The 25,247-nt window shown below is 36.0% G+C and overlaps 1 protein-coding gene across 1 annotated transcript; it reads left to right on the plus strand.

Annotated features, from left to right (window-relative positions):
- Nucleotides 1–2,650: 2,650 nt before the first annotated feature.
- Nucleotides 2,651–4,357, plus strand: PGK2 (phosphoglycerate kinase 2). The gene has a single exon (XM_032864569.1). It carries the CDS (start codon nucleotides 2,690–2,692, stop codon nucleotides 3,941–3,943), a length of 1,254 nt encoding a protein of 417 aa, XP_032720460.1. The 5' UTR covers nucleotides 2,651–2,689; the 3' UTR covers nucleotides 3,944–4,357.
- The last annotated feature ends 20,890 nt before the right edge of the window (nucleotides 4,358–25,247 follow it).

Raw genomic sequence — 25,247 nt, forward strand, 5'->3', positions numbered from 1 at the left:
ATGTTTTCTACTAAGAGTTTTATGGTTTTAAGTTTTTCATTTAGGCCTTTGACCCATTTTGTGGTATTTTTGTGTAGTGTTAGATAAGGATCTAACTTGATTCTCTTGTATGTGGATAGTCTATTTTCCCAGTACATTTATTGAAAAAATTGTCTTTTTCCACATTTAATGGTCTTGATATTCTTATAAAAAATTACTTGATCATACATGTGAGGGTTTATTTCTGGGATCTCTATTCTAATCCATTGGCCTATATGTCTCTCTTTATGCTAGTACCACAGTGTTTAGATAACTATAGCTTTGTGGTAAGTTTGAAAGGAAGTGCAATTCCTACAACTTTATTCTTTTCAAAAATTGTTTTGGCTCTCTGGGGTCCCTCACAATTCCATGTGAATTTAAGGACAGGTTTTTCTTCTTCTGCAAAAACATTCTTGGTATTTTTATACGGATTGCTTTGAGTTTGTAGATAAATTTGGATAGCATTGACATTTTAACAATATTAAAATTTCTAAACTAAGAACACAAAATGTGTTTCTGTTTACATTTATTTATGTCTTTTTAAATTTCTTTCAGCAATGTTTTGTAGTTTTTATTTTATAGGTCTTTGACCTTTTTGGTTAAGTTAATTCTCAAGTATTTTATTCTTATTGATACTATTATAAGTGCAATTACTTTGCAATTTCCTTTTCAGATTATTTATTATTAGTGTATAAAATACAACAGATTTTTGAATGTTGACTTTATATCTTGCCACTTTGCTGAATTCATTTTTTTTTGTTTGATTGAATGGGGTTTTTGGTGCATTATTTAAGGTTTTCTGCATCAAAATGGCATCCTCTATAAAGAGAGGATGATAATTTTTCCTTTCCAATTTGGTAAGTTTTATTTCTTTTTATTGCCTAATTTCTCTAGTTAGAGCTTCCAGTACTACCTTTAATAAAGTGTTATGACAGATATTAGAGAAAAAGCATTCAGTCTTTCATCATTGAGTATGTTTGCTGTGAATTTTTCACATATCACTTTTATAATATTCAGGTGGTTTTCCATCTTTTCCTAGTTTGTTGCATGCTTTTATCATGAAACAGTGATGAATTTTGTCAAATGCTTTTTCTGAATCAACTGAGATAATCATGTTTTTTTTTTCCCTCTTTATGTTAATCTGGTGTATTACATTGATTGATTTTCATATATTGAACCATTCTTGTGTTCCAGGAATAAGTCCCACTTGATCATGGTGTTTAATTCTTGTAATATGCTGCTGAATTCTGTTTGCTAGTATTTGGTTGAGGGTTTTTGCTTCAATATTCATGAGAGATATTGATGTACAGTTTTCTATTTTAAAATTGCCTTCGTCTGATTTTAGTATCAGAGTAATACTGACATTCTAAAATGAGTTAGGAAGTGCTCCCTTCTCTTCATTTTTTTTTTTTAAGTTAGAGAAAAATTCATACTAGTTCTCTTCCAAAGGTTTGGTAGAATGCACCAGTAAAGCCATCAAATCCAGGGCTTTTCTTTATCAGGAAATTTTTGATTACTGATTCTAGCACCTTACTAGTTATAAATCATTGATTTTTTTTTTTTAATTTCTTCATGATTCTCTCTTGGTATGGTTTGTATTTCTAGGAATTTGTCCATTTCACCTAAAATTATTTATAGTGTTCTCTTCTAATCATTTTTCTTTCTATAAAATCAGTAGTCATGTCCTTACTTTCATTTATCTTAGTAATTTGAGTCCTTTTTTTCCCTTTGGCCATTTAGATAAAGGTTTGTCAATTTTGTTATCTTTTCAAAGGATAACTTCTTTTTTTTATTTTGTCCATTGTTTTTTCTATCCTAAATTTCATTTATGTCTGTCTTAATCTTTATTATTTCCTTTCTTCTGCAACCTATGAATTTAGTTTGTTTTTATCTAGTCCCTTGTTAGATTAATTTGATTACTTTGAAATCTTAAAGTTAACTTATTTAACTTATTTAACATATTTAACATTGCATTTTTGTGTCCCATAAATTTAATTGTATTATATGTCTTTTCATTAGCATTTTCTAATTTCTCAGTGGTCTGACAATAGAGTAAGGTAATAAAAACAGATCATTCCTGCTTACCCTAGATTATATTTAAGACAAAGGCTGACACTAAGGCTGACATATAAAAACAGAAGCATACCACATTGCCTTGAATAAACAAGGAGTCATAGAACCATCTCTTTATTGGTACTATAGTTTTTGTATCTCAATATAATTAAGATTTGACCTGGGTGAAGATTTTTTGTTTCGTTTCACTTCATTTTGTTTTAATAATAAGAGGAAGTGTCAAAAAAAATGTGGCAATAGAGAACCTGCAGGAGCCTTCGCCCTCAGAAACATTCTTATTCCACGGTTTCTTCACTTCCCAGCTCTCACTCTAAGCCAGGTACCACTACTCAGGGGTCACGCTCAGCACTGGCAGTTTGAATCTGCAAGGGCCACACGTTCCAAATCCAAATGGACAAGACCATTAACCAATCACAGAGCCAGGTTTCCTTTTCCGGAGTTCAATGATGTCTGCCCTATGGAAGACAGTGATGAGAAGAAAGGGGCGGGCCAAGGGGAAAGACGTTGGAAAGCACCACCTATCCAACCTCCCATCAGCAGTAAAGTGATTCTTCAGCATTGGGATCTAGCTTTCAGTTTCTGTCTTTATATTGTCAAGATGTCTCTTTCTAAGAAGTTAACTTTGGACAAGCTAGATGTTAAAGGCAAGCGAGTCATCATGAGAGTAGATTTTAATGTCCCCATGAAGAAGAACCAGATTACAAATAACCAGAGAATCAAAGCTTCCATCCCAAGCATCAAGTACTGTCTAGATAATGGAGCCAGGTCAGTAGTTCTTATGAGTCATCTAGGTCGACCTGATGGTGTTCCCATGCCAGATAAATACTCACTAGAGCCTGTTGCTGCTGAGCTCAAATCCTTACTGGGCAAGGATGTTCTGTTTCTAAAGGACTGTGTGGGCCCAGAAGTGGAGAAAGCCTGTGCCAACCCAGCTGCTGGTTCAGTTATCCTACTGGAGAACCTGCGCTTTCATGTGGAGGAAGAAGGAAAAGGCCAAGATCCTTCTGGAAATAAGCTTAAAGCTGAACCAGATAAAATAAAAGCCTTCCGAGCATCACTCTCCAAACTAGGGGATGTCTATGTCAATGATGCTTTTGGCACTGCTCACCGGGCCCACAGTTCTATGGTGGGAGTGGATCTGCCCCAGAAGGCATCTGGATTCCTGATGAAAAAAGAGCTGGAATATTTTGCCAAAGCCTTGGAAAATCCAGAAAGACCCTTTCTGGCTATACTTGGTGGAGCCAAAGTAGCAGACAAAATCCAACTTATCCAAAATATGCTGGATAAGGTCAATGAGATGATAATTGGCGGTGGAATGGCTTTTACCTTCCTTAAGGTACTAAACAACATGGAGATTGGTGCATCCCTCTTTGATGAAGAGGGGGCCAAAATTGTCAAAGATATCATGGCGAAAGCCAGTGAGAAAGGTGTGAACATTACCTTTCCTGTTGACTTTGTCACTGCTGACAAATTTGAGGAGAATGCTAAAGTTGGCCACGCCACTGTAGCATCAGGCATACCTGCTGGCTGGATGGCTTTGGACTGTGGTCCTGAGACCAATAAGAAAAATGTTCAAGTTGTGGCCCAAGCCAAGCTAATTGTGTGGAATGGTCCTGTAGGCGTATTTGAATGGGATGCCTTTGCTAAGGGAACAAAAGCTCTTATGGATGAAATTGTGAAAGCCACTTCTAGGGGCTGCATCACTATTATAGGAGGTGGTGACACTGCTACCTGCTGTGCCAAATGGAACACTGAAGATAAAGTCAGCCATGTGAGCACTGGAGGAGGTGCTAGTCTGGAACTCCTGGAAGGTAAAGTCCTTCCTGGAGTGGAAGCCCTCAGCAACCTATAGCTGACAATTTTCTTTTCCACTATTTCCTGTCCGTAGGCTTTAATTCAACTTAGTGCTCTACATTACATCTTGACTTTTGTTAGAGTTTATGCCTACCAAGGCCTAGACAATGACTAAGGGATTAGTTATCAGGAACTCTTATCATCAATACAACAATGCAACTCATTTTAGTTCTGTCATGCATTTGCCTGCTCTCTTCAAGATCTCAGTTGAACTTGTGATTCATAGGTAGGATATACTCTTACATTGCATATTAAAGTGAGTTGAATAAGCTTAATCTCTCTTTTATATTTTACTCCAGATTTGTTATTGTTTTACTACTTGAAACATGGAAAATAAGACAAAACCCAAGTTGTTGGGGAAGGTTGGGATAGAAGCTAACAAACTTTTAAACAATAAAAGTGCTCAAATAAATCAAAAAAATATTTACATTTAAGAATTCCTGGGTAACAAAGCTCTGCTAAAAGGTCATTTCTTACTAAATAAGGAAGAAGAAAAATTAGAGGTATTTATCAAAGTCAAGAATTTAAAAAAGTGGAAAGAAACTAAACCCAAGAAAGGAATTATGTCTGTGTGTGTGTGGATACACAAGAGAATATACATATGTGTCTGTGAGAATATACATATGTGTCTGTAAGAATGGGAGCTACATATCAAATCTGGTTTTTAAATAAAGAAATTATTTTATTTTTAAAGCAGATATTGTTTAATAAATAGGTAATACAACTACTGAATCTTAAAACTGGGTTTTAAAGATAAACAAAAAAATGTAAATAGTCATAAAAAAGAAATATAAAAATTCTTTTATATTAGAAGATAGAATAAGAAAATACTCAGAAATGTAGAAGAAATTAAAATACTTATTGGAACATATTTTGTCTAGTTCTGTAGATAAAAAGCTGCCATAGGCAATGCCGTTAATTTAAGAGCAAAAATGCACAACTAAAAATTACAATAGAGTCTGTTACTAAAAGAAAGTGGAGGGGTCACAAAGACTGAGGGGACAGTAATGGCTTCCGATAGACGGTCACTCTGGCCCCCCCAGTACCCATGTACAAGTATCCATATATCATTCCTAGATAAAGAAAACACCATTTCTCCAAGAGGTATCATCAAAATCCAGTTACTGCATCCCACTCAAAATTGGGTATCTCTGGGTGATGCATAATCTTTCCATGTGGTGCAGTGAAGAGCCCAACAGTCTAGTGAACAGAAAAGTGCAGTCATTTATTTCTCTCCTACCTCTGACAACCATATGCAACATACAATGGTGGGAAAGAAATAGAAAAGCAGCAATTAAAAACCCTGACCTAAAAAAGTCATTAGTTCGTTGCAGTTGTGAAATAAATGATACTGGCTCAGAATTTCAAAAGCCCCTTGAACCAGCAGTGAAAGAACTTCCGTGGTCAGACTGGTTTTGTTCTCTGGGAGGAAGTTTATTATTCATTGTCCTCTTTGGCCCCATGTTTTGTCACCTGGGAAATTTTCCTTGTTTCCTCATCTTCCCCACCATCTGCCAAAACAGTTGTTGGGGAGTTGGACCATATTGGGCTACTGCACAGCTTTCTTGGCTTCCTCTCTGCTGGGGCAGTTTAAGAAATCAAGGATTTCTTCATATATCACACAGTTGAAAACCTCTGAAGGCCAAGCTACTGTCTTTTCAACTTTCTGAAGAATCAAGATCCCTGTGTAGAAGAAGCTCACTCAAAAATGTCTTCTAGTGATGTTTCTTCATCCTCTGACTCTTGCTTATAATTAATTGGTGGCTTTGTTGGGCTTACTTTCCTTTTCTTCATTTTCTTATGACCTTCTAAAAAAGTAGGCAGGAGTGGGAAGGCAACACCTATAACTTGATTATTTATCTGTGACCTCCTCATATTTTTGGCTGATGAGTCTGAATGGGAGGCTTTTGAGTAAAACTATGATAATCTTTCTTTTGTGGTTTGTGAGATTAAGAGAGTTAATTTTTCCAACTCTGAGAAAACTCAGGTGCCTGGTGTATTGGCTAACCTAAAATAGGTTTCAGGCAACAAGGAGATTGTCCAGTATTTCCTGGATATGCTCACTTTTTTAATTGTGGTATTTTGCTTAAAACAGCATGTAACATCCCAAACATACTGATATTTTGCCTCTTTCTAAACACTTTCCCCATAGCTTTAGGCTCTATAGGAATGTGTTCTGCCTACTACAGTACCATAGACAGCAGTTTTACCAAATGCCACAGTAGAAAATTATCAGCACCTTCCAGCTTTCCATGCCACTTTACCCATTTCCTTCCACCTGACATCTAAGCAAATGCCATGTTTTTTGAGTTTTTTTTTTTTTTAAGGCATCTCACAGGTAACAATTTCTACATTAGTTAGTCTCTAGACTAGTGGTCTTCACCAGGGACAACTTTTTTTTTTTTTAAAGATTTTATTTATTTATTTGACAGGCAGAGATCACAAGTAGGCAGAGAAGCAGGCAGAGAGAGAGGAGGAAGCAGGCTCTCTGCTGAGCAAAAAGCCTGATGTGGGGCTCAATCCCAGGATCATGAGATCATGACCTGAGCTGAAGGCAGAGGCTTTAACCCACTGAGCCACCCAGGCGCCCCCATCAGGGATAATTTTTACTTATACAGGGCATTTGCCAAAGAATGGAAACATCTTTGTTAATCACAGCTGAGATGAGAAGAGGTACTATAGGTATCTTGTAGCTATGGATAAGGGTGCTACTAAACAATCTATGACACATAGCACAACCTTCACAACAAGGTACCATCTAGCCCAAAATATTAACAAAAATGTGTCTTTCTTTCTTATGTGACATTCCAGGGTCATTATGGGAAAGTAGCCACATCTTGAGTTTATCCAAGGACTCAGGCTAGCAAAATGGCTCTGTTATCAAGACACCCAGCTTCCATCTCTACAAGCAGGAAGATCAATTCAATCGTTGATATTTTCCAGGCAACTGGGTAGAGAAAGAGGAATCCAGAGCAAGCACCATGTCTTTGAGAAAGAGAACTGGAAGTTCTTATGGCCTGAACTTAGCCAAATGATCATATCTAGCTCATAGGAAACAAGAGCAATGCATTCTTTGACTGAGTGATTATGGGCTTAGTTAAACTATTAACTGGGGTGCCTGGGTGGCTCAGTAGGTTAAGCCTCTGCCTTCAGCTCAGGTCATGATCTCAGGACCCTGGGATTGAGCCCCGAATTGGGCTCTCTGCTCAGCAGGGAGCCTGCTTCCCCCTCTCTTTCTGCCTGTCTTTCTGCCTACTTGTGATCTCTGTCTGTCAAATAAATAAATAAAATCTTAAAAAAAAAAAAACTATTACTAACAAGACAATAAAGGTGAATTTAAGACAGCATCAAACAGAAAGACCTATTAAAAATCTTAAAAGGCACCAAAAGATCTTGGAGATCATGTTTTTGTACATGATTTTTTTTAAAGATTTTATTTATTTATTTGAGTGAGAGAGAGATCACGAGTGGTATGAGGGGCAGGGGGAAAAGCAGACTCTCCATTGAGCAAGGAGCTTGATTCAGGGCTTCATCACATGACTCTGGGATCATGACCTGAGTTAAAGGCAGACCCTTACCCGACTGAGCCACCCAGGTACCCCTTTTGTACCTGATTTAACCTAAGATAAAGAAGAACATTTAGAGAATAAGTACACATCATGGGGAAACAATTATAAAAGAAATTAAAATGAGTTAAGAAGACAATAATATGAGATTGAAAATAAGCAGACAAAAGGTTAAAAAAAAAAGAGGTGACAAATTCAAGTACTGCTAGTACAGAATATCAGATGGTGTTAGAACAGTTAAATAAAATAATTGAAACTGTAGGAGGGAAAAGAATCAGTGCCTTGAAAAACCTGAACTCGGTAAAGACCTACAAGGTAAAAAATAATTGCTTGTGTGTGTGTGAATATATATACACATACTTACATATCACATACATACACATATGACACACACACACACACACACACACACAGACCCAAATATTTTGGGGGTGACGAGGTGGCTCAGTTGGTTAAACATCTGACTCTTGATTTCAGCTCAGGTCATGATCTCAGGGTTGTGAGATTGAGCCCCCATGCTTGGGATCCTCTCCCTCTCCCTTTGCGCCTTCCCCTCATACTCTCTCTCAAAAAATAAATAAATTATATATATTTATATATATATATATATATATAGTTATAATTGAAATTTTATTTTATTAATTTTATTTTATTGTTTAAACTTATTTTTATTTTTTAAAGTTTTTATTCAAATTCCAGATAGTTAACATGCAGTGTAATATTAGTTTCAGGTATAAAAATTTAGTGACTCAACACTTCCATACATCACCCAGTGCTCATCAGAGCAAGTACATTCTTTAATCTCCATCACCTATTTCACCTATTTTTATAGTCACATTTTGTAATTATGTACCTTAAAAATACTTAAAAGTTTTCTACTTATTAAAACCAATTCAAAGTAGAAACTTAAAATTAAGGTGTTACCACAAGATGGTGGTCTATTTAAAGAAGCATGCATACATTTATAGGTCTATAATTAGATAAACAACTAATTGCCCAGAAAATCTTCAGTTCTTAGACCAAGCCATCAGCAAATAAAGCCTCTAGGTATGCTATGGAAAGATGATATGTCCCATCAGGAGGAAAAAGGCAATATAGATTTGTAGTGAAGAATGCCCAGTAGTGGGTTCTCAGAAGCTTGGGATTAAAAATACATCAGGTAGACTAGAGGCCTCAGATGTTTGCTGTTAGAGCAATGTGTGTGCTCAGTGTGTGCTTCCCAGTCAGCAGCAGCAACACCCAGAAACTTGTTAGAAAACTTCTTAGAAATGCAGATTACTGGGGTTTCCTTAAAACCTACTGAATCACAACTGCTGGGGGTTGTTGTCTGCTTTGAGAAGTTCTTCAAAGTGTTTCTTTCAGTTAAAATTTGAGAACCATTGGTATAGAACAAAGATCACTTTAAAAGGAAACAGAAAAATGGGCAAAAGATGTGGACGTTTTACTATAAAGGGAAAAAGAAATGACCAATAAACATGTGAAGGCATTAAAAAAAAAAAGGAAACAGGAATTGTTCTAAGGATAATCATGTCACTATCTAGCTTTAACTATGGCAAATCATTTTCACTTATCTGGACTTTTTCATTTGAAAAATGATATCTATATATAATCTGAGATTATTTCTAGTTCCCAAATTATGTCTCTAAAACCCTGATTGGTATACTTGAGACTATAGGCTACAATTTTTATCTAAGGCTCTTGCCAAATAGGGAAAAGTGGCTAAGAAGCTAATAGACCAATGACATAGAGGTCTAAATTAAAAGAAAACAAACAAACAAACAAAAAAACAAAAAACAAGAACACCAGAACACCAGAACACCAGAACTTTGGCTCTCTGGCTATCCATTCCTTTTGCAATTTGACTCTTACTTCCTATATATGAAAGCCGATGTCCCCAAAACTACAGTGTCTGAGAACTTAAAAATATATAAATAGAATAAGATAGAATGAAATAGATTCAATTACTTTTTACCTTATTAGATTCATTTAGATAAAAGGAAGGTAAATCTGAAGTTTGTGTCTATAGGAGAAAATTGATACTTCAGGAAGAGCTGCACATTTAAGGGTCTGGTTTGTTTTTGTTTGTTTCTTTGAAGCTATCATGTGATTGCTAGTGCAGATAGCAAAAAAAAAATAATAATCATAGTATATTCTTGTACAGTTTAAATTGGTCATTGATCGTTTTTTCAATCAAGAAAATTTTATGTACAATTAAGAAGAAAGTGGATGTATCTGGCTAGGGCCAGATATTACCCTACAAGAAGCTTTACTTCAATATCCCCCAATCCACACAATCAGACGAATGGATCACACCTCTGGGGTGTTTTCTTCTTCATTCAAACTTCTTGATTTACTCTTTTACATTATTGGAATTCTTTGCTTACACATCCATTTCCTCCAGATCTTGAAGGTCAGAGACTACATCTTACTCAAGGCTCTATTCCAGGGTCAGCTCAGTATTTAGCACAAAGCACATAGGAGGTTTCTCTTGGTGATGCTGAGCTTTGTAAATTGAAAGTGTAATTCACATGATATTCAAAGACAAATTATAAAGTAGAAGTTGCACAATGAGAACATAAATGTCCCGATGTGAACAGCTGTGCAGCAGGAACTCTGTTCTCACAACCAGGAAGTTTCTTTTCCTGTCAAAAGAAACTCAATATTCCATTTAACATAACACATTACAGAAAAGAAAGCAAGCTAGTCAGGATACAAGGTAGTCAAGATATGAGTTTATTAAAGAAAACACAGAAAGTAGAATTTCTATATAACAAGTAGGAAGTCTTTATGGAAAGTCACAGGAATTTGATAATGCATATTCTGCAAGCTTTAACAGGGGGAAGACAGACACATTCTTAACTCCTTGTCTACAAAATGGAAATTATATTAAGATAGATCAGGGGTGTGTGTGTGTGTGTGTGTGTGTGTGTGTGCATGTGAAGACTACAGGAGATCGTCTTTCTACAGTGATTGTCTCTCTATAGTGCTCGTCAGTGTTTGACAAAAGTTCTAAACACTTCTATCATTAACAGTAGAAAGGTTAAAATCTATACTGCCAGTAATCTATACTGCCACTTTTAGGATTAAGAACATTTCAGGAGATCAGAGTTCCATTGGAAAGAAGTATTAATATATATAATATATAATAATATAATAATATATAATAAAATAATATGAATATAAATATAAAATATTTAAATATAAAAATAAAATATGAAATAAATATAAATATGGATATAAAATAAAATAATAATATATATGGTTTCAAGGAAACCATATATATTAAATAAATTCAGTCTGGTGCCATAAAACATATCAAGCCCTTTGTTCACCTGTAGTCCTGCACTATCCTTGGCAATGTTTGGACTGCATATGCTCTGGAGTACACTGAAGTCTACTCTCCTTGAGCACCAGGCATCTGCTTAGTGTTTAACACCTGCTTGGACTGTCAAATTTCTAACACATCCTATTCCCTCATAATGAAAAGGGCCACTATATCACTACTGAAGTTCTGACATACACTATCTTTTTTTTTTCTTTTTGGTTTTAGTTCTTTTACCTGATACCTTGAAGGTGTAGTACAACTTCCATTGATCTATAGCCAAGGGAAGAGCAAGGACTACTATAGTTTAGTAGAGAGCTGCTTATGTGATATCTTGCTGTACATTACCCCTTTTTTTTTTTACCTGGTTCTGCATGTATTCCAAATAATTTCTTTGAAGAGGAGACTATGTCTTATTGATTTGGGCATCTGCAACACATAAAACCTTATCTGATACACTGTAGGAGCTCAACAAGTTCTTATTAAATGAACCAATAATTAAATGACAAATTATAACTGCCCTTCCTTTTCACATGGGTTAGTAATAGACTCAATTTATTGAGAACTTACTTTAACCCCTGGACTAAGCACTTCATCAGGGGTAAGTCATTTAATCCTTAGAACTATACCACCAGGTAAAGTCATCCCATTAACAAGTAAAAAATGTTAAGCTGCGAGAGAATGAGCATCTTATCTAGGGTTGAGTACTGGAGACTATAGCCTGTGCTCTAACCATTAGGGGGCACCATCCCATAGGATCCTTATTTAAAAAAAAATATATATATATATTTATTAATTTTTTTAAAAAAAGATTTATTTATTTGAGAGATGTGGGAAGGAGCAGAGGGAGAGAGAAAATCCTGAAGTGGACTCCCCACTGAGCATGGAGCCTGACCTGGGGCTCTGTCCCAGAACCCTGAGATCATGACCTAAACCAAAATCAAGAGTCAGGTGCTCAACTAACCAAGCCACCCGGGTGCCCCTCATAGGGTCTTTTCTCATTCAGGCAGGCTAAAACAATGATCCACAAAGATTTTTAGAGATGTGAGAGAAAAAATTAAGAAGCTATATTCTTGAAACTAATATTGTGTATCAACTATACCTCAATAAAAAATAAAAATAAAGCATAAAAAATAAGTCATATATATAGATACAGATATATGTATCTATATTTTTCTATCTATATTTTGTTTTTCAATATTTCCTATTGGTTTTGATAATAACTGATCATTTTTGTTCATATGGCTCCATTGAGAGAGGTTTTATTTTTTGTTCCAGGGGAAAAAATTACCTTTTGAGATTGCCTTTACCTTTATAATTTTTTGAGAATGGAGGCTTCCACTGTCTGTGAAAAATAAATTTCTCATTAAAATATTCACAGACTAGGCCCCTTGAGGTTAATAATTTCTTTTAAACATCACCACATAAGTGTGAGCAAGGTTTTTAATGTAGAAATACCTGAAACTAATGTAACATTGTGTAGCAAGTATACTTCAGGAAAAAGTGGATTTTTTACAGTATTTATAATATTTAATGCTTGAGTGTAGAAATTCAAGAAAATATAAAATTATCTCTACACCTTCCTTTTGGTGCCTTAATTAAAGAAGGCTTTCCCTGATACCTATAATTTAGATTACCCTTTGGCAGAGTCCTTAGAGGTTCTCCATCTTGAAACAATTCACCATTCAAGACGGGCAAGAGACACTTTGCAGAAACTTAAGGAAGGCAAATTAACACAAAGTTTCAATCAACACAAAATCAGCAAGAATCTGTAGATACAGTCTCAGAAAGATCATTTTTAGGAAAGAGTACACATCTGGCATTGGAGGATTCCCATAAAACTACATGGATCTACACTTCTCTCAAAACTATTCATCTAGTCCTGTTATATTTACTGCATTTTGGAAAACACCATTGTCAGTGGTCCAAACTGATCTATTTCTATTTCATACATGTGATTATATCCACATGTGCATCAGAGAATGTTAACAAACCACTCATTTAGCTTCAAGAATTTAGATTCAGAAATGAATGCAGAATGGGAGAGAAAAAAAACTACTTAGCAAACAGAACAATCTTAGACTTAGTGCTTAGTGAGGAAACTGAAGATCTATAGGACATGAGAAATTAGAATTGTTCCCTCCAAACTGACATAAACTATGCCTATGAATTTTTTGGAGTGCTAAAATGTCCAAAATAAATAACTAGTTGTCCTCTAGGAGTGTGTCCTGTGGCTCTAAGAAGTTCATGATGATTGAGATTTCCTAGGTTGGAAAGAACATTATAACTAGTACAGGCTTGATTACATGTTTAGGAGGACTAAGAATTTAAAATCTAAAGGTGATACTCAGCAGAAAATCTTGCCAACAAGACAGAAATAATTTGAAAGGAGGTGATCAAGAGTTATTATTTTGCAGGAGATACTCCAAAGAGAAATCCACACTTCCACTAACCTACTTGGAGCAGGGTCAAACTGAGAAGGTAAGCCAAACGTAGTTAAATATACTGAGATTCTGCAGACAGAGCCAAGACTACAGTGGGAACAAGATAAAAAATAACTGAGAGGCTTGAATGATACTAAAAATGAATTTAGAGCATTTAGAGCATTTACTCCTAACGTGTCAATATTTGGGTTGTGAACATCTTGGAGGCACCCAGTGGTGTTTCAGAACTCATTCATGCAATCACTTATAATAACATAAGCAATTGTTTCTTAGTTTATATTCCAAACTCTTGATACATGCTTACCCATTACACTATAATGACAGTATTACATGTGTATAAAGTCATTAATGTTGGTGTCATTTCATCTCATTTCTTAGGTATGGAGATACTCTCTATTTTAGCAGTGGACTCCAAGTAGAACTAACTAAAGAAAACACTGTCTTTCTTCCTGAGTCAACCACACTATTTAAGTACTAGTATAATGCTTTTATAGGACCACAGTATTACACACATCTGAAAACATGTTTATGCTAAACTAGGAAGTACCATTTATGCCTCCTTTCCTTCTTTCTGTATGATTTGCATTATATAACTGAGGCTGGAATTCACTAGATGGTATAGTATAATGTCAATTATATAGTTTGAGGCAACGTTTCTGTCTGCAGAAATGCAGAAAAGTATGTGTTTGCACCTCCCACATTTCTATCTAAACAGGAACAAAATATTCTAGAAGAGTAATGCCAGTAGTTCTTTAGAAGATATACCAAACTTGGAAAGTCCCAAAGTAATGGCAAAATTCAGCCAGGTTCACTAAACACATGGGTAAGGCCAGAAAAATTTATAAAAGTGTATTTTTTGCAGAATATGACATACTATTTTACCTCGTCAATAATTAATGATTATGGTTCAAAGAATCACAAGGCTTCCAAGCTCAAAGACATTTTCTACAACTGGGACAAGAATGAGACTAAAGAGAGAATCAAATCAGACAATTATTTGTCTAGATCTTCAGATTGACATATATAAAGAACAGTTTGTGTCATTTATTTCCACAAAGAATTTTCAATAACTGGAAATTATCCTTTTCTAAAAGTAGAATAATTAATATCATGAAGAACATCATATCCTGAAGACAAATCTTCATTATTTTTCTTTTGTGTTTTACCACCAGTTCTTAAAATATTTTCATTTGAATAAAAACAAATTATGCAAATAACATTTTTTTCTGATTTTAAAAATAATGCATAGTTTCTTTATCATGTGCAATGACTACTGTATGCTAATAATATGCTACCAATTAAATAATGTTCAGGAAAGCTCAGGGTTTAAAAGCGAAATATGTAAGGAAATTAATAGACTATCTGTGAGTTAGGCAGCCCTTAGCTGAATCTCTGATTCTACTGTCTACACAGGACCAGAATGAACAAGAAAACTGGGAGATACTTGAACCTTTGTCCCATACCACCTCTTTTAAAATTTTAAAATCATTAGCCCCTGTCAACTTTCTAATAATACAATACAGGCTGTCTTGGTAGAGTTAGAGATCATACTCAATCTTATTTGGATACCATCTCAAGCAAAGTGTCACACAAATTCTCCATAGCCTCATGAATTACTGTTTATTTTTCTAACCTATCCTATGGTCCCCATTACCTCTTCAAGAATAAAGTTTGCAAGGTTGTTTAAAACACCAGAGACTCTGTGAAATGTGTAAACCTGGCAATTCACAGACCTGTACCCTTGGGGCTAATAATACATTATATGTTAATTAAAAAAAAAAAAAAACCCACCAGAGACTGAGAGTGTGCCTGGACATGTGCTGGGATCCCAAGAAAACAGGTAAAAGTACTGGGATTCCTCAATTCCATTCCATAGGTAAAGGGTTGGACAACAACCCAAAGCAGAGAATGGGAACTGGGCCCATACAGGAACTGGTTTGGCTTGAGCACTCTTCCAAAATGGCACTGAAGAGCATTCCAGGCACAGGAAGGAGCCTTAGAATTTTCACTTCAAAACAGAGTGGTCCTCTGAGACTTATGTCATAGCACAGTTATTTTAACAATGCATTTACAAATAATGCTGAGTTCACGTATAAGAAATTCTTACTTTTAATTTCTTCAGTTTGCCAGTCTTTAATTTGTCTTGCTACATAATCATAAATTCATTAAGTTTATTTACCTCTTTCTTTGATCATAAACTGATATATCAGGTTCCTCATTAACTATCCCAACTTTATTTTGTTCTGGTGTCCATCTATACAACTGTTCTTTCATTTCGTATAGTCTTTGTACTGAATGGCTGATGATGTTCTTATTCTTTTAACTCCAAATGTATCCTCAAAAGAGGCTGAGATCATCTGACAATTTCATTAAGCCTTCTGGTATAGCCACACATCAAAATTTTTGTATTAAAATATGTGTAATTTATTATGAATAATTGTATTTTCCTGTTACATTATACATGGGCATTATTAATAACAATCTCCTAAAAAATTATGCCTAGAAATATGGTTGATACTATTTTTAGACATGGGCTGGCAGGGTTCCTGTCCCATGGATATATTTTAATTGGGTCTCAAGGGTGCTCCTGTGGTATAGAGTAACACCCTTGAAAATATCTAAGTCTCCCAGAAGTGTGGGCCCCAGTACTTATTACTCCCCTATGGGCTGCTCTCCAATGCTCAGCCCCATACATGGGGTATAGGTTCCCCCTAAAGAAACACAACTGAACCCATAGGGTGCCTCACGCTCCATGGCAAGGCCTTAGTTCCAGGTGAGCTGCCTGGTGAATAGATAGCTCCCACCTGTCAGTGTAGTATTTTTTTTTTTTTACATGATCAAATGATATTGGGCCAATAGAATGGTGTTTACATGCTGATTTTAGGTGAGCTGAATGGTTTATGTAGAAAGGGGTCCCACACAAAGTATTTTCTCAGGGCTTCACATACTCTAGGGAAACCCTCCCTGAATATGTTATTCCCTGAATTCCTTTTAAAATAATAAAGGAGATGTTAAAAAAAAAGATTTTGTGATAAAAGAGAAGCATTGGGAACAAAGAGAACAAACTTCTAGTTATAAAATAAGTAAGTAAAGGAGATATAATGTACAAAAAAAATAAACAAAATGGGAGCATTGTGTCCAATAGGGTTAAGATCCATTGTATCAGACTATGCATTACTGAAATTTCTGTAGGAAGGTTTTGCCTCTTATTTGTTCAGTCTTTTTTTTCCCAACCCCCAAAGTGGTCAAATTGTGCATTTATTTTTTCTTATCTTATTTTATTTCTTTTCAGTATTCCAGAATTCGCTGTTTATGCACCACACCCAGTGCTCCATGCAATACGTGCCCTCCATAATTCCCACCACCAGGCTCACTGAACCCCCACCCTCTTCCCCTCCAAAACCCTCAGTTTGTTTCTTAGAGTCCAGTCTCTCATGGTTTATCTCCCCCTCCTATTTCTCCCAACTTACTTCTCTTTACCATCTCCCAATGTCCCCTGTGTTTTTCCTTATCCTCCACAAATAAGTGAAACCATATGATAATGACTCTCTCTGCTTGACTTATTTCACTCAGCAGAATCTCCTCCAGTCCAGTCCATGTTGATACAAAAATTGGGTATTCATCCTTTCAGATGGAGGCATAATACTCCATTGTATATATTGACTATATCTTCTTTATCCATTCGTCTGTTGAAGGGCATCTTGGTTCTTTCCACAGTTTGGTGACTGTGGCCATAGCTGCTATGAACATTGGGGTACAGATGGCCCTTCTTTTCACTACATCAGTATCTTTGGGGCAAATACCCAGTAGTGCAATTGCAGGATCATAGGGAGCTCTATTTTTAATTTCTTAAGGACTCTCCACACTGTTTTCCAAAGTGGCTGCACCAACTTGCATTCCCACCAACAGCGTAAGAAGGTTCCCCTTTCTCCACATCCTCTCCAACACTTGTTTACTGTCTTGTTAATTTTGGCCATTCTAACTGGTGTAAGGTGGTGTCTCAATGTGGTTTTGACTTGAATCTCCCTGATGGCTAATGATGATGAACATTTTTTCATATGTCCGTTAGCCATTTGTATGTCTTCTTTGGAGAAGTGTCTGTTTATACATTCTGCCCATTTTTGGACGTGATTGTTTGTTTTGTGTGTGTTGAGTTTGAGGAGTTCTTTATAGATCTTGGATATCAGCCCTTGGTCTTATTAAAGATATCAGGGAAAGTCAGAGCATGAGGAAGAAAGTTTCTGAGTATAAAGTCTCTAAGGAAAACATAATCACTGTTCTTCCCTTCATACCAGGAATCCTAGCAATTCCCTTGCAAATAGAGCCAAATCATGAAATGGGCCAAGAATTCTTTTTACAAGGTACAGGATCGGCATCTGCCAGTGTACTCTATTCTCCTGGTTGAAGACCTAAATATTCAAAATGTAATTATATATTAGTGAAATCCATGAGCAAGATCTGCTTTGGAGCAATGTGAAGAGAAAAAAGCAAACATAACCCGAGTAAAACAAATTATGAAAAGTTACAAACCCACACTGTATAGAATACTTCCAAGTGCAGAAAATTTCTTGTCTCTGTGTAAAGTGACAAGAAGGACTGTGCTTACTCATGTTAAGAAATGGGTTAGAAATCAGATGATAGGTGGCTCCTGGGTAGCTCAATTGGTTAAGCAGCTGCCTTCTGCTCAGGTCATGATCTCAGGGTCCTGAGATGAAGTTCTGTATCAGACTCCCTGCTTAGTGGGGAGTCTGCTTCTCCCTCTCACTCTCCCTCTGTGCCCCCCCAAGTAAATAAATAAATCAGATGATAGTTAATGCCCTTTTTTAAAATGCCTTTTTAATCACTGAAATATGATTTTACTTAAGTTCTGATGTATTTCACAGTGAGACCTTATTCTTTTGCAACTTATAATTGCAAAACAAATCCAGGATCAGTTAGATGCATTCTAACACTTCTGGTTTAGGGCTGGCTGCAACCTCAGAAGAAAAGTGCCAAGAGCCAAGCCATGTTCAACCAAGTGTCCAAAGATTAAAAACAAAGAACTCTTCTTTCATACAATTAATGATGGAAGTCCTGAAAAATTAATCACAGATAAAACTGTCACATATATTGTACTTTTAGTGTTTTCTCAAGAGGAAGGAAAATCTTTATTAAACATATACAATTATACTTATAACAATGATGACAATAATCATAAGAGTTTTCATGTCTTAAACTATGTTCTGAAAAAGATTTACATCTATAGACTAGTTTAATTCTCACAACCACTCCATGAAATATGTACATAATTAACCCCAGTTATAGAAAAAAAAAAAAACAACTAAAGCATGGAGTTAGCAGTTGGTGGTCGAACTGAGAAGAGGCTACACCAGAGTTGCATGGAACGCGGAACATTTGGTGTTCTGCAGCAGGAAAGGAATTTGGATATCCATCTATGAAAATGTGCAGCTGTGATAATTGCCATTCACCTAATGTTGCTGATATTTTACCTATAGATCACACAACTTAAGTCAGGGGACTCCAATATGTCACAGAAGACAAACCATTAAATTTGGAGATGAGAGTATACTTCAACCTCCAACTTCTTCTATTTGTTACTGTATGATATTGAAACTTTATTTTACTTTTCCGAGCCTCCATTTTTTATGAAATAGAGAGAACAACACTTTTCCATCATGGAGGTTCAAAAATTCAGATGATGTATTATGTAGGGTGCTTTGTGAACTGTTAAGTGCTAAAGAAATGTGGAAAATCAATATGTATTTCTGACCTTCTCATCTCATCCACACATTTCCAGTACTTTCAACATCTTTTCGTTTTCTCAAATATGACATTTTTAATACCAGATTTCACTAGTCACTTATCCAACAAATTTATATTCAGCCTGTATGTGCAGAAGAGTCTACAGGAGTCAATAAAGACCTTTCTAAAAAACTAATATTTGAGCTAAAAGCTGAAAGACATGAGGCAGCTAGTCATGAAGCTATGACTAGGGGTTAGGACCAGGCCAGAGCAATCCAGGCAGAGAGCCCAGAAGGCATAAAGTGTCTAGAGTGGAAATGAACTTTTATCCTGAAGTGTTAGGAAGTCTCATGTGGCTGGAGCATCATCGTGAGAGGGAGTGTGATTTTCATGGGAATCACATGTGCTATTAGTAGAAAAGAAGCCTTCTGAGTTCAGGGCTAATGGAGGGAAAGTCTAAAAAAAAAAATTGGATTAGGCAATAAAATGAAGAGGAGCAATGGGTGATTTAAAAGTTGTCTCAGAACTAATCTTGAGAAACATGGCTAGAAAAGTCATGTTCTACTCAATCTTTCCCTAGGCTTGGGGTGGGGATGGAGGTAGTATCCTTCAAGCAGTAAAAGCACATGGATAAATAACTAAGAATAGTTGGAGACCCAACTCAAGGCAGAGAGAAATCTAGAATACAAGAGAACAGCATGTGGTAATTATATCTATAAACTTGTCCAGCAGGCAGAACAGAAGTGTCCTTACCCCAGGTAAGAAGGAAATTTGTCTAGGACAGTATCCCTTGAGTAAATAACATAATCTGAATCCACTCAAAGAGATTAGTATTAATTATTCATATGAGTAGACCTATAATTATAGTTTGTTTTCTAATCCCAGTCTAGGATCCCATTGGCCTAAAAACTTTTGCTTTTGCTTAAGATGAAATGGAATGAGCATAGGTCATTACAATTTTGTATAACTAGGGAGAAAAAATAAAATTTTGGACTAGAATTTATTTAACCTGATCAAGAGTGGATTGCTTTCACTCTGAGTATTCTAGAGACAATTTCTAACCTCAGAAAGGTAGAAATAATAATATAGACAACTGCCATTATTCTATAAGCTTCATATTAAAAGCAGATGAGGTATTTTCCTGAATGAGAGAATCAGAAATTTGGTTTCATAGTCATAAGAACCGGATTCTGCTGAGTCACAGGTGATCTTTAAACACCAGTGAATTATTAAAACTAGCATAGAAAGGTCACATGGCAAAGAGCAAGGAACTGTGCCAGGGGTAGCAAATCCACATAGGTCACTAAATGGATTTCTTTATTCCTTGGGCCTTAATTTAGAGGGATTAACATTTGACAAAGAACCATTTGCTTAAGGAACAATAAACCAGCAGGCCCAAGCAGCCATCAGTTGACCTTTGAGTGAACGTAATGAACTCAGAGAGTTCATTATGAGTGCACAGAAAGATTAGTTAATACTTAGCACGGATTTGCATCCTTCTGGGACACAGATGATGACATTGTATGGTCTTGGAACCAAGCCCCAGGGAAGAACAAACTTTCAATTGTTACAAATCCAAGTCTACTGTGAGGAGGTAAAGCTTTTGGATTTACTGGTCCAAGTAGTATGGCTCTAAACTCCTCAAACTGATGTACAATGTTTTGAGATAATTCTCTTCCTTCTCTGCCATTTGCTTACTAACCCAGTGTTGCCATTCTCCACTCACTTATGTCCTCATTTCTCTTCCTGTGCTTTGCTTTTGTTGGTGGCCTCATTGGGAACATGAATCACCCTCATCTCCAACCCTCCATATCCCTTACTCCTTCAAAGTTCAGCTCAAAATGCATCAAATTCATGAAAACCTCACTGACAAATCTTAACCAAGTTTTTTTAAAAAAAAAGTGTTATTCTTTCCAACAATTATTCTTTATTTATTATTTTTTTTATTTTTTTGTCAATATATGGTGACATATACTACATGCAGTAAAAGAGCTAAGAACTGGAGACAAATATATTTCAAAATCCAAGGGTCAAGATTATTACTGTTTAGAAAGGAAATGAACATTTATATAAAAAGCCACATTTAAAAAAATTATTGAGTTAGAGATATGTACAAAATAAGATGGGAGCATAGGAAACATATTGAAATATGCCTACAGGAGACCTACTGAAGACCATCACACACACAAAAAATTAAGTTAGGATACAAACAATAAGTAAGAGTTTGGGAAGAATCTAAGTAGGGAAGGAGAGTGGTTCACAAAGCAGGTACACAAGCATGAAGACATGGGAGAAGATGTGGCTTTTCAGAGCAGTGAAGCAGACTGGAAGAAGTTGGACCCTCGAGCATATGAGGTATGAAGGAGCCAAATCATGAAGAACTGTATATCATGAAAAGATTGTTCTAAGTGTATCACACAGACACTGACCCATTAGAGCTCTTTGAGTCCATAACAGGGGACCTGGATCCAAGAGGACATTGCCATGCCATGCCAGGCCTGGCCTTGTTTATCACCAGATTGTGGGAATGTCCACATGGGCTCTGAAGGCAGATGTTAAGAAATTTCTGCAGTGGAGCAAGGAGCACTTGAAAGGGTAAGAGGAGTGGCAATTTGCTAACTGGTATTTCAAGTTTTCATTTACAATGGCTAAATAAGGGTTCCGTTTAACACTGTATAATTTCTTGTTCATGTCAATATTATTATGGCATGTATTTTATTTTTTAGTCTGTTTATTATTATAGTTTAAATCGTATAGAAACATAAACAAATTCCAAGCATGATAATAAAATGATCATTTATGCATCATTATTGTGACATCAGATGGGAAGACAGAATGGAAGAAAGATAAACATGGAGAGCAAGAGCAGTTATAAGGCCAACATCATGATCTAGAAGCTAAATGAAGGTTTGATCTAGAAGCTAAATGAGGGCTTGATCTAGAACAGTGGTACTGGGAATGCAGTTGATGAGCTGGGAGTAGCAATAATTTGGAGGGAAAATCTGCTGTTCTAACTCGATATGGGCCAGCATAATATGGAGCTAACAGTCTAGGATACATTTCAAAATTTTTAGTCTGTCCTGGATTTTATATTCAAAACATGTGCCTTAGTATTCCGCTCTTACTAGAACAATAGTACTTCTTGGTCTAAGAAGTCCCTGATATACATAGCTTGCCCTGAACAATAATTTTTAATATTGTCCTCTTTTAGCTTCAAAGTATCATAAATTATATGGCCATTCTAACCAGCTTTAGAAAACTTTTCAAGTGACTCCCTGTATGTATCGCCTTTGAAAGAGTTCCTAAAATGTAAGAATCACTTAGGAAGCTTATCAAAAATGCTGAAATATGAACTCCTCTTCCAGAGATTCTGATTCTGTATGTTGAGGATGAAATAAAGTAAAACAAAACATACAACAGTACACAAATGTATAAGCTTTTTTCAAAAAAAAAAAAAAATCAGTGTCCTTGTTAATTGTGATTCTATCATTAGGAATACTGGATGAATATGTCCAAATGGATTGTCTACTATCTTTTCTCTTTTACCCCGCAGAAGATGGAATAATTTATACCTACAATAGGTGCTCACTGCATCATATATTGCTTTTATTGCTTAGGTATTTGTGCATGTATTGAACAAAATAACCAAGAATTGAAGTGTCCCTGGGGAAATAATTATGACCTGACCATTTGTGTCATGCCACATAGAAAGCTTCAAGGACATTGTAATTATTCTCTTCTTGCAGCTTGGGAAGTTAAGTGAGGACAACAGAAAGAATGACAAGATGGAGAGGGGGGAACTCAAGGAGATGAAGAGATTTAGTGAGTAATGTGTGAATTGCAGACAATTACACATGCATTTTTTTTTTTTAGCCGACTTATAGAAACTGGCTAAAAAACAAAATCCTCCTTGAGAAACTGAAATTACTTTTGTATAATTGTCATGGTAATCTACATGGCTATGACTGTTCATTAAACTGCACCACTACCTGTGGTGACTAGTACCATTGAAAAGAACACAAGATGTCAGGTCACCTGAGGACATTCTGAACATGACCGCTCTTCCTCAGGAAATGTAATGAAGTGACATGTGTCAGAGTCAAAGGACCCAGGCAGGGAAAAAGCAGAATGTGGACTGTCCTTGACTGAAATGATGGAGGAGGCTCTAATGACACCAAGGCAGTGTCAGAGTTTTCAGAAATATTCCAGAGGACCCTGGGAACTATTACTTATTGCAGTGGAAAACCCTCTATCCTAACCAAGCTCTCTGCTTTGAATGACTTGGATATGACATTTAAGAAGGAAAGGATGAGCATAAATGTGGTGTTTTTCAAGCAGAAGTAGCTAAAAGAGCAAACTGTCATGTCAGGATTGTACACATTTTAATATGTACAAAAAGAATGACCTGTGGACAAAAGATTACTGTCTATGGGGGTGCCTTTCACCTTCGAGGGAAAAAATTAATTATCTGTAATTTTAATCTGATGGACTAGTTTCTTATTGTGTAACACTGCCCAATGACATCTACCTTTTCTAATCTGAAATTATAGTTTTTTGAAATACCTACTTTCACACATCTTTTTTCTTAGTGTAATAACCTGAGAGATTAAGAATACTATTCATAGTACAATTCATAGATAAGTGACTTAATAGGCAAAATAAAAAAAAAAAAGCATGGTTTTAAATCCAAACATTTTGACCCAATCACCCCTCAGTGCATCTTTGTCATCCATGCTCCACTACTCTGTCCCCAATGGATGATGAACAGTTGTGCTCTCTTTTAAGGGACTTTCAAACATAAAGGATGTCAAGCATCTATAAGTTAATATATTAGATACTATAGAGGCCCACTTAGCTTTTCTAAGCACTTCTGAAATCTCAAAATACAAAAAGTTTACTATGAAATTAGTAATGTATAATCACGAAAGTCTTTTTAAATTGTTTGGCTGCTATGACCTATGAATTTTTATGAAAAGAAGTATGTGGGGAGCCTGGGTGGCTCAGTGGGTTAAAGCTTCTGCCTTCGGCTCAGGTCATGATCCCAGGGTCCTGGGATCGGGCCCCACGTCCGGCTCTCTGCTCGGCCGGGAGCCTGCTTCTTCCTCTCTCTCTGTCTGCCTCTCTGCCTACTTGTGATCTCCATCTGTCAAATGAATAAATAAAATCTAAAAAAAAAAAAAGAAGTATGCACTCAGCAATGGGAAGCCCATATATGCTAATGAAGAGGATAGAGGATGAACAAGCTATTTTCCTTTCCCCCCTCACTCTCTTAGTCTTCCTGTACACCAGAAAAACCTTCCCTGGTATTTAGGTTGTTTATTTATCTTCCTCAACATCTTCTAAGACAAAGGAAAGAGTCACTACAGAAGATTATTTGCAACATGTCTTTATTTATGAAATAATGTTAATTTTAAAATGCACCTATATCTATGGCCCTCAGTTTCTTAGCAAGGACACAGAGATGATCATTCATTTTCTTAATGGTCTCTAATAGAATTGGGCCGTAAACACTTGAACTTCTTACTAAATTATACTGATTCTTTCCTATGACATCTAAAAGAAGAAATTGTTCTTTTAAATACCCCTGCATTAACTGTTCAACCAAATGAAATGCATTTATGGAAATATTTTATGTGTTCAGTAAATATTTTATGGGGTCAGCAAATATCACAGTTGAAAGAAGATAAAAATGTTTATTTGTTAAGTATTACATGTCAGGGATTGTCTTAAAAGTTTTATGTACAATAATTTTTTTAATCATCAAAGCAGCCTATCATATGAAAATCTACATTTTACAGAAGAGAAAAACTGTGGCTTGGAGAAGATTTCTTTTTTTTTTTTTTTAAGATTTTATTTATTTATTTGACAGATGTAGATCACAAGTAGGCAGAGAGGCAGACAGAGAGAGAGATGGGGAAGCAGGCTCCCTGCTGAGCAGAGAGCCTGCCGCGGGGCTCAATCTCAGGACCTGAGATGATGACCAGAGCCAAAGGCAGAGGCTTTAACCCACTGGGCCACCCAGGTGCCCCTGGAGAAGATTTCTTAAAGATGACAGTTTCCAAAGATTCTGCTTTTAGTCAGTAAACTATAGGTAGTTGTTTACTGGGAAGTGAAAGTCATAGAGAGTTGGGCCAGGAGAGGTCAGCTTTCAGGTAGGAATCCTATTCATCTTTCCAGTGATTAGTTAGTTTCTGTGATCAGCATAGAAATGACAATACAGTTGTCATT

The sequence above is a fragment of the Lontra canadensis genome, unplaced genomic scaffold, assembly GCF_010015895.1.
Source record: "Lontra canadensis isolate GAN:19392208 unplaced genomic scaffold, GSC_riverotter_1.0 scaffold27, whole genome shotgun sequence".
NCBI classification, from domain to species: Eukaryota; Metazoa; Chordata; class Mammalia; order Carnivora; family Mustelidae; genus Lontra; species Lontra canadensis.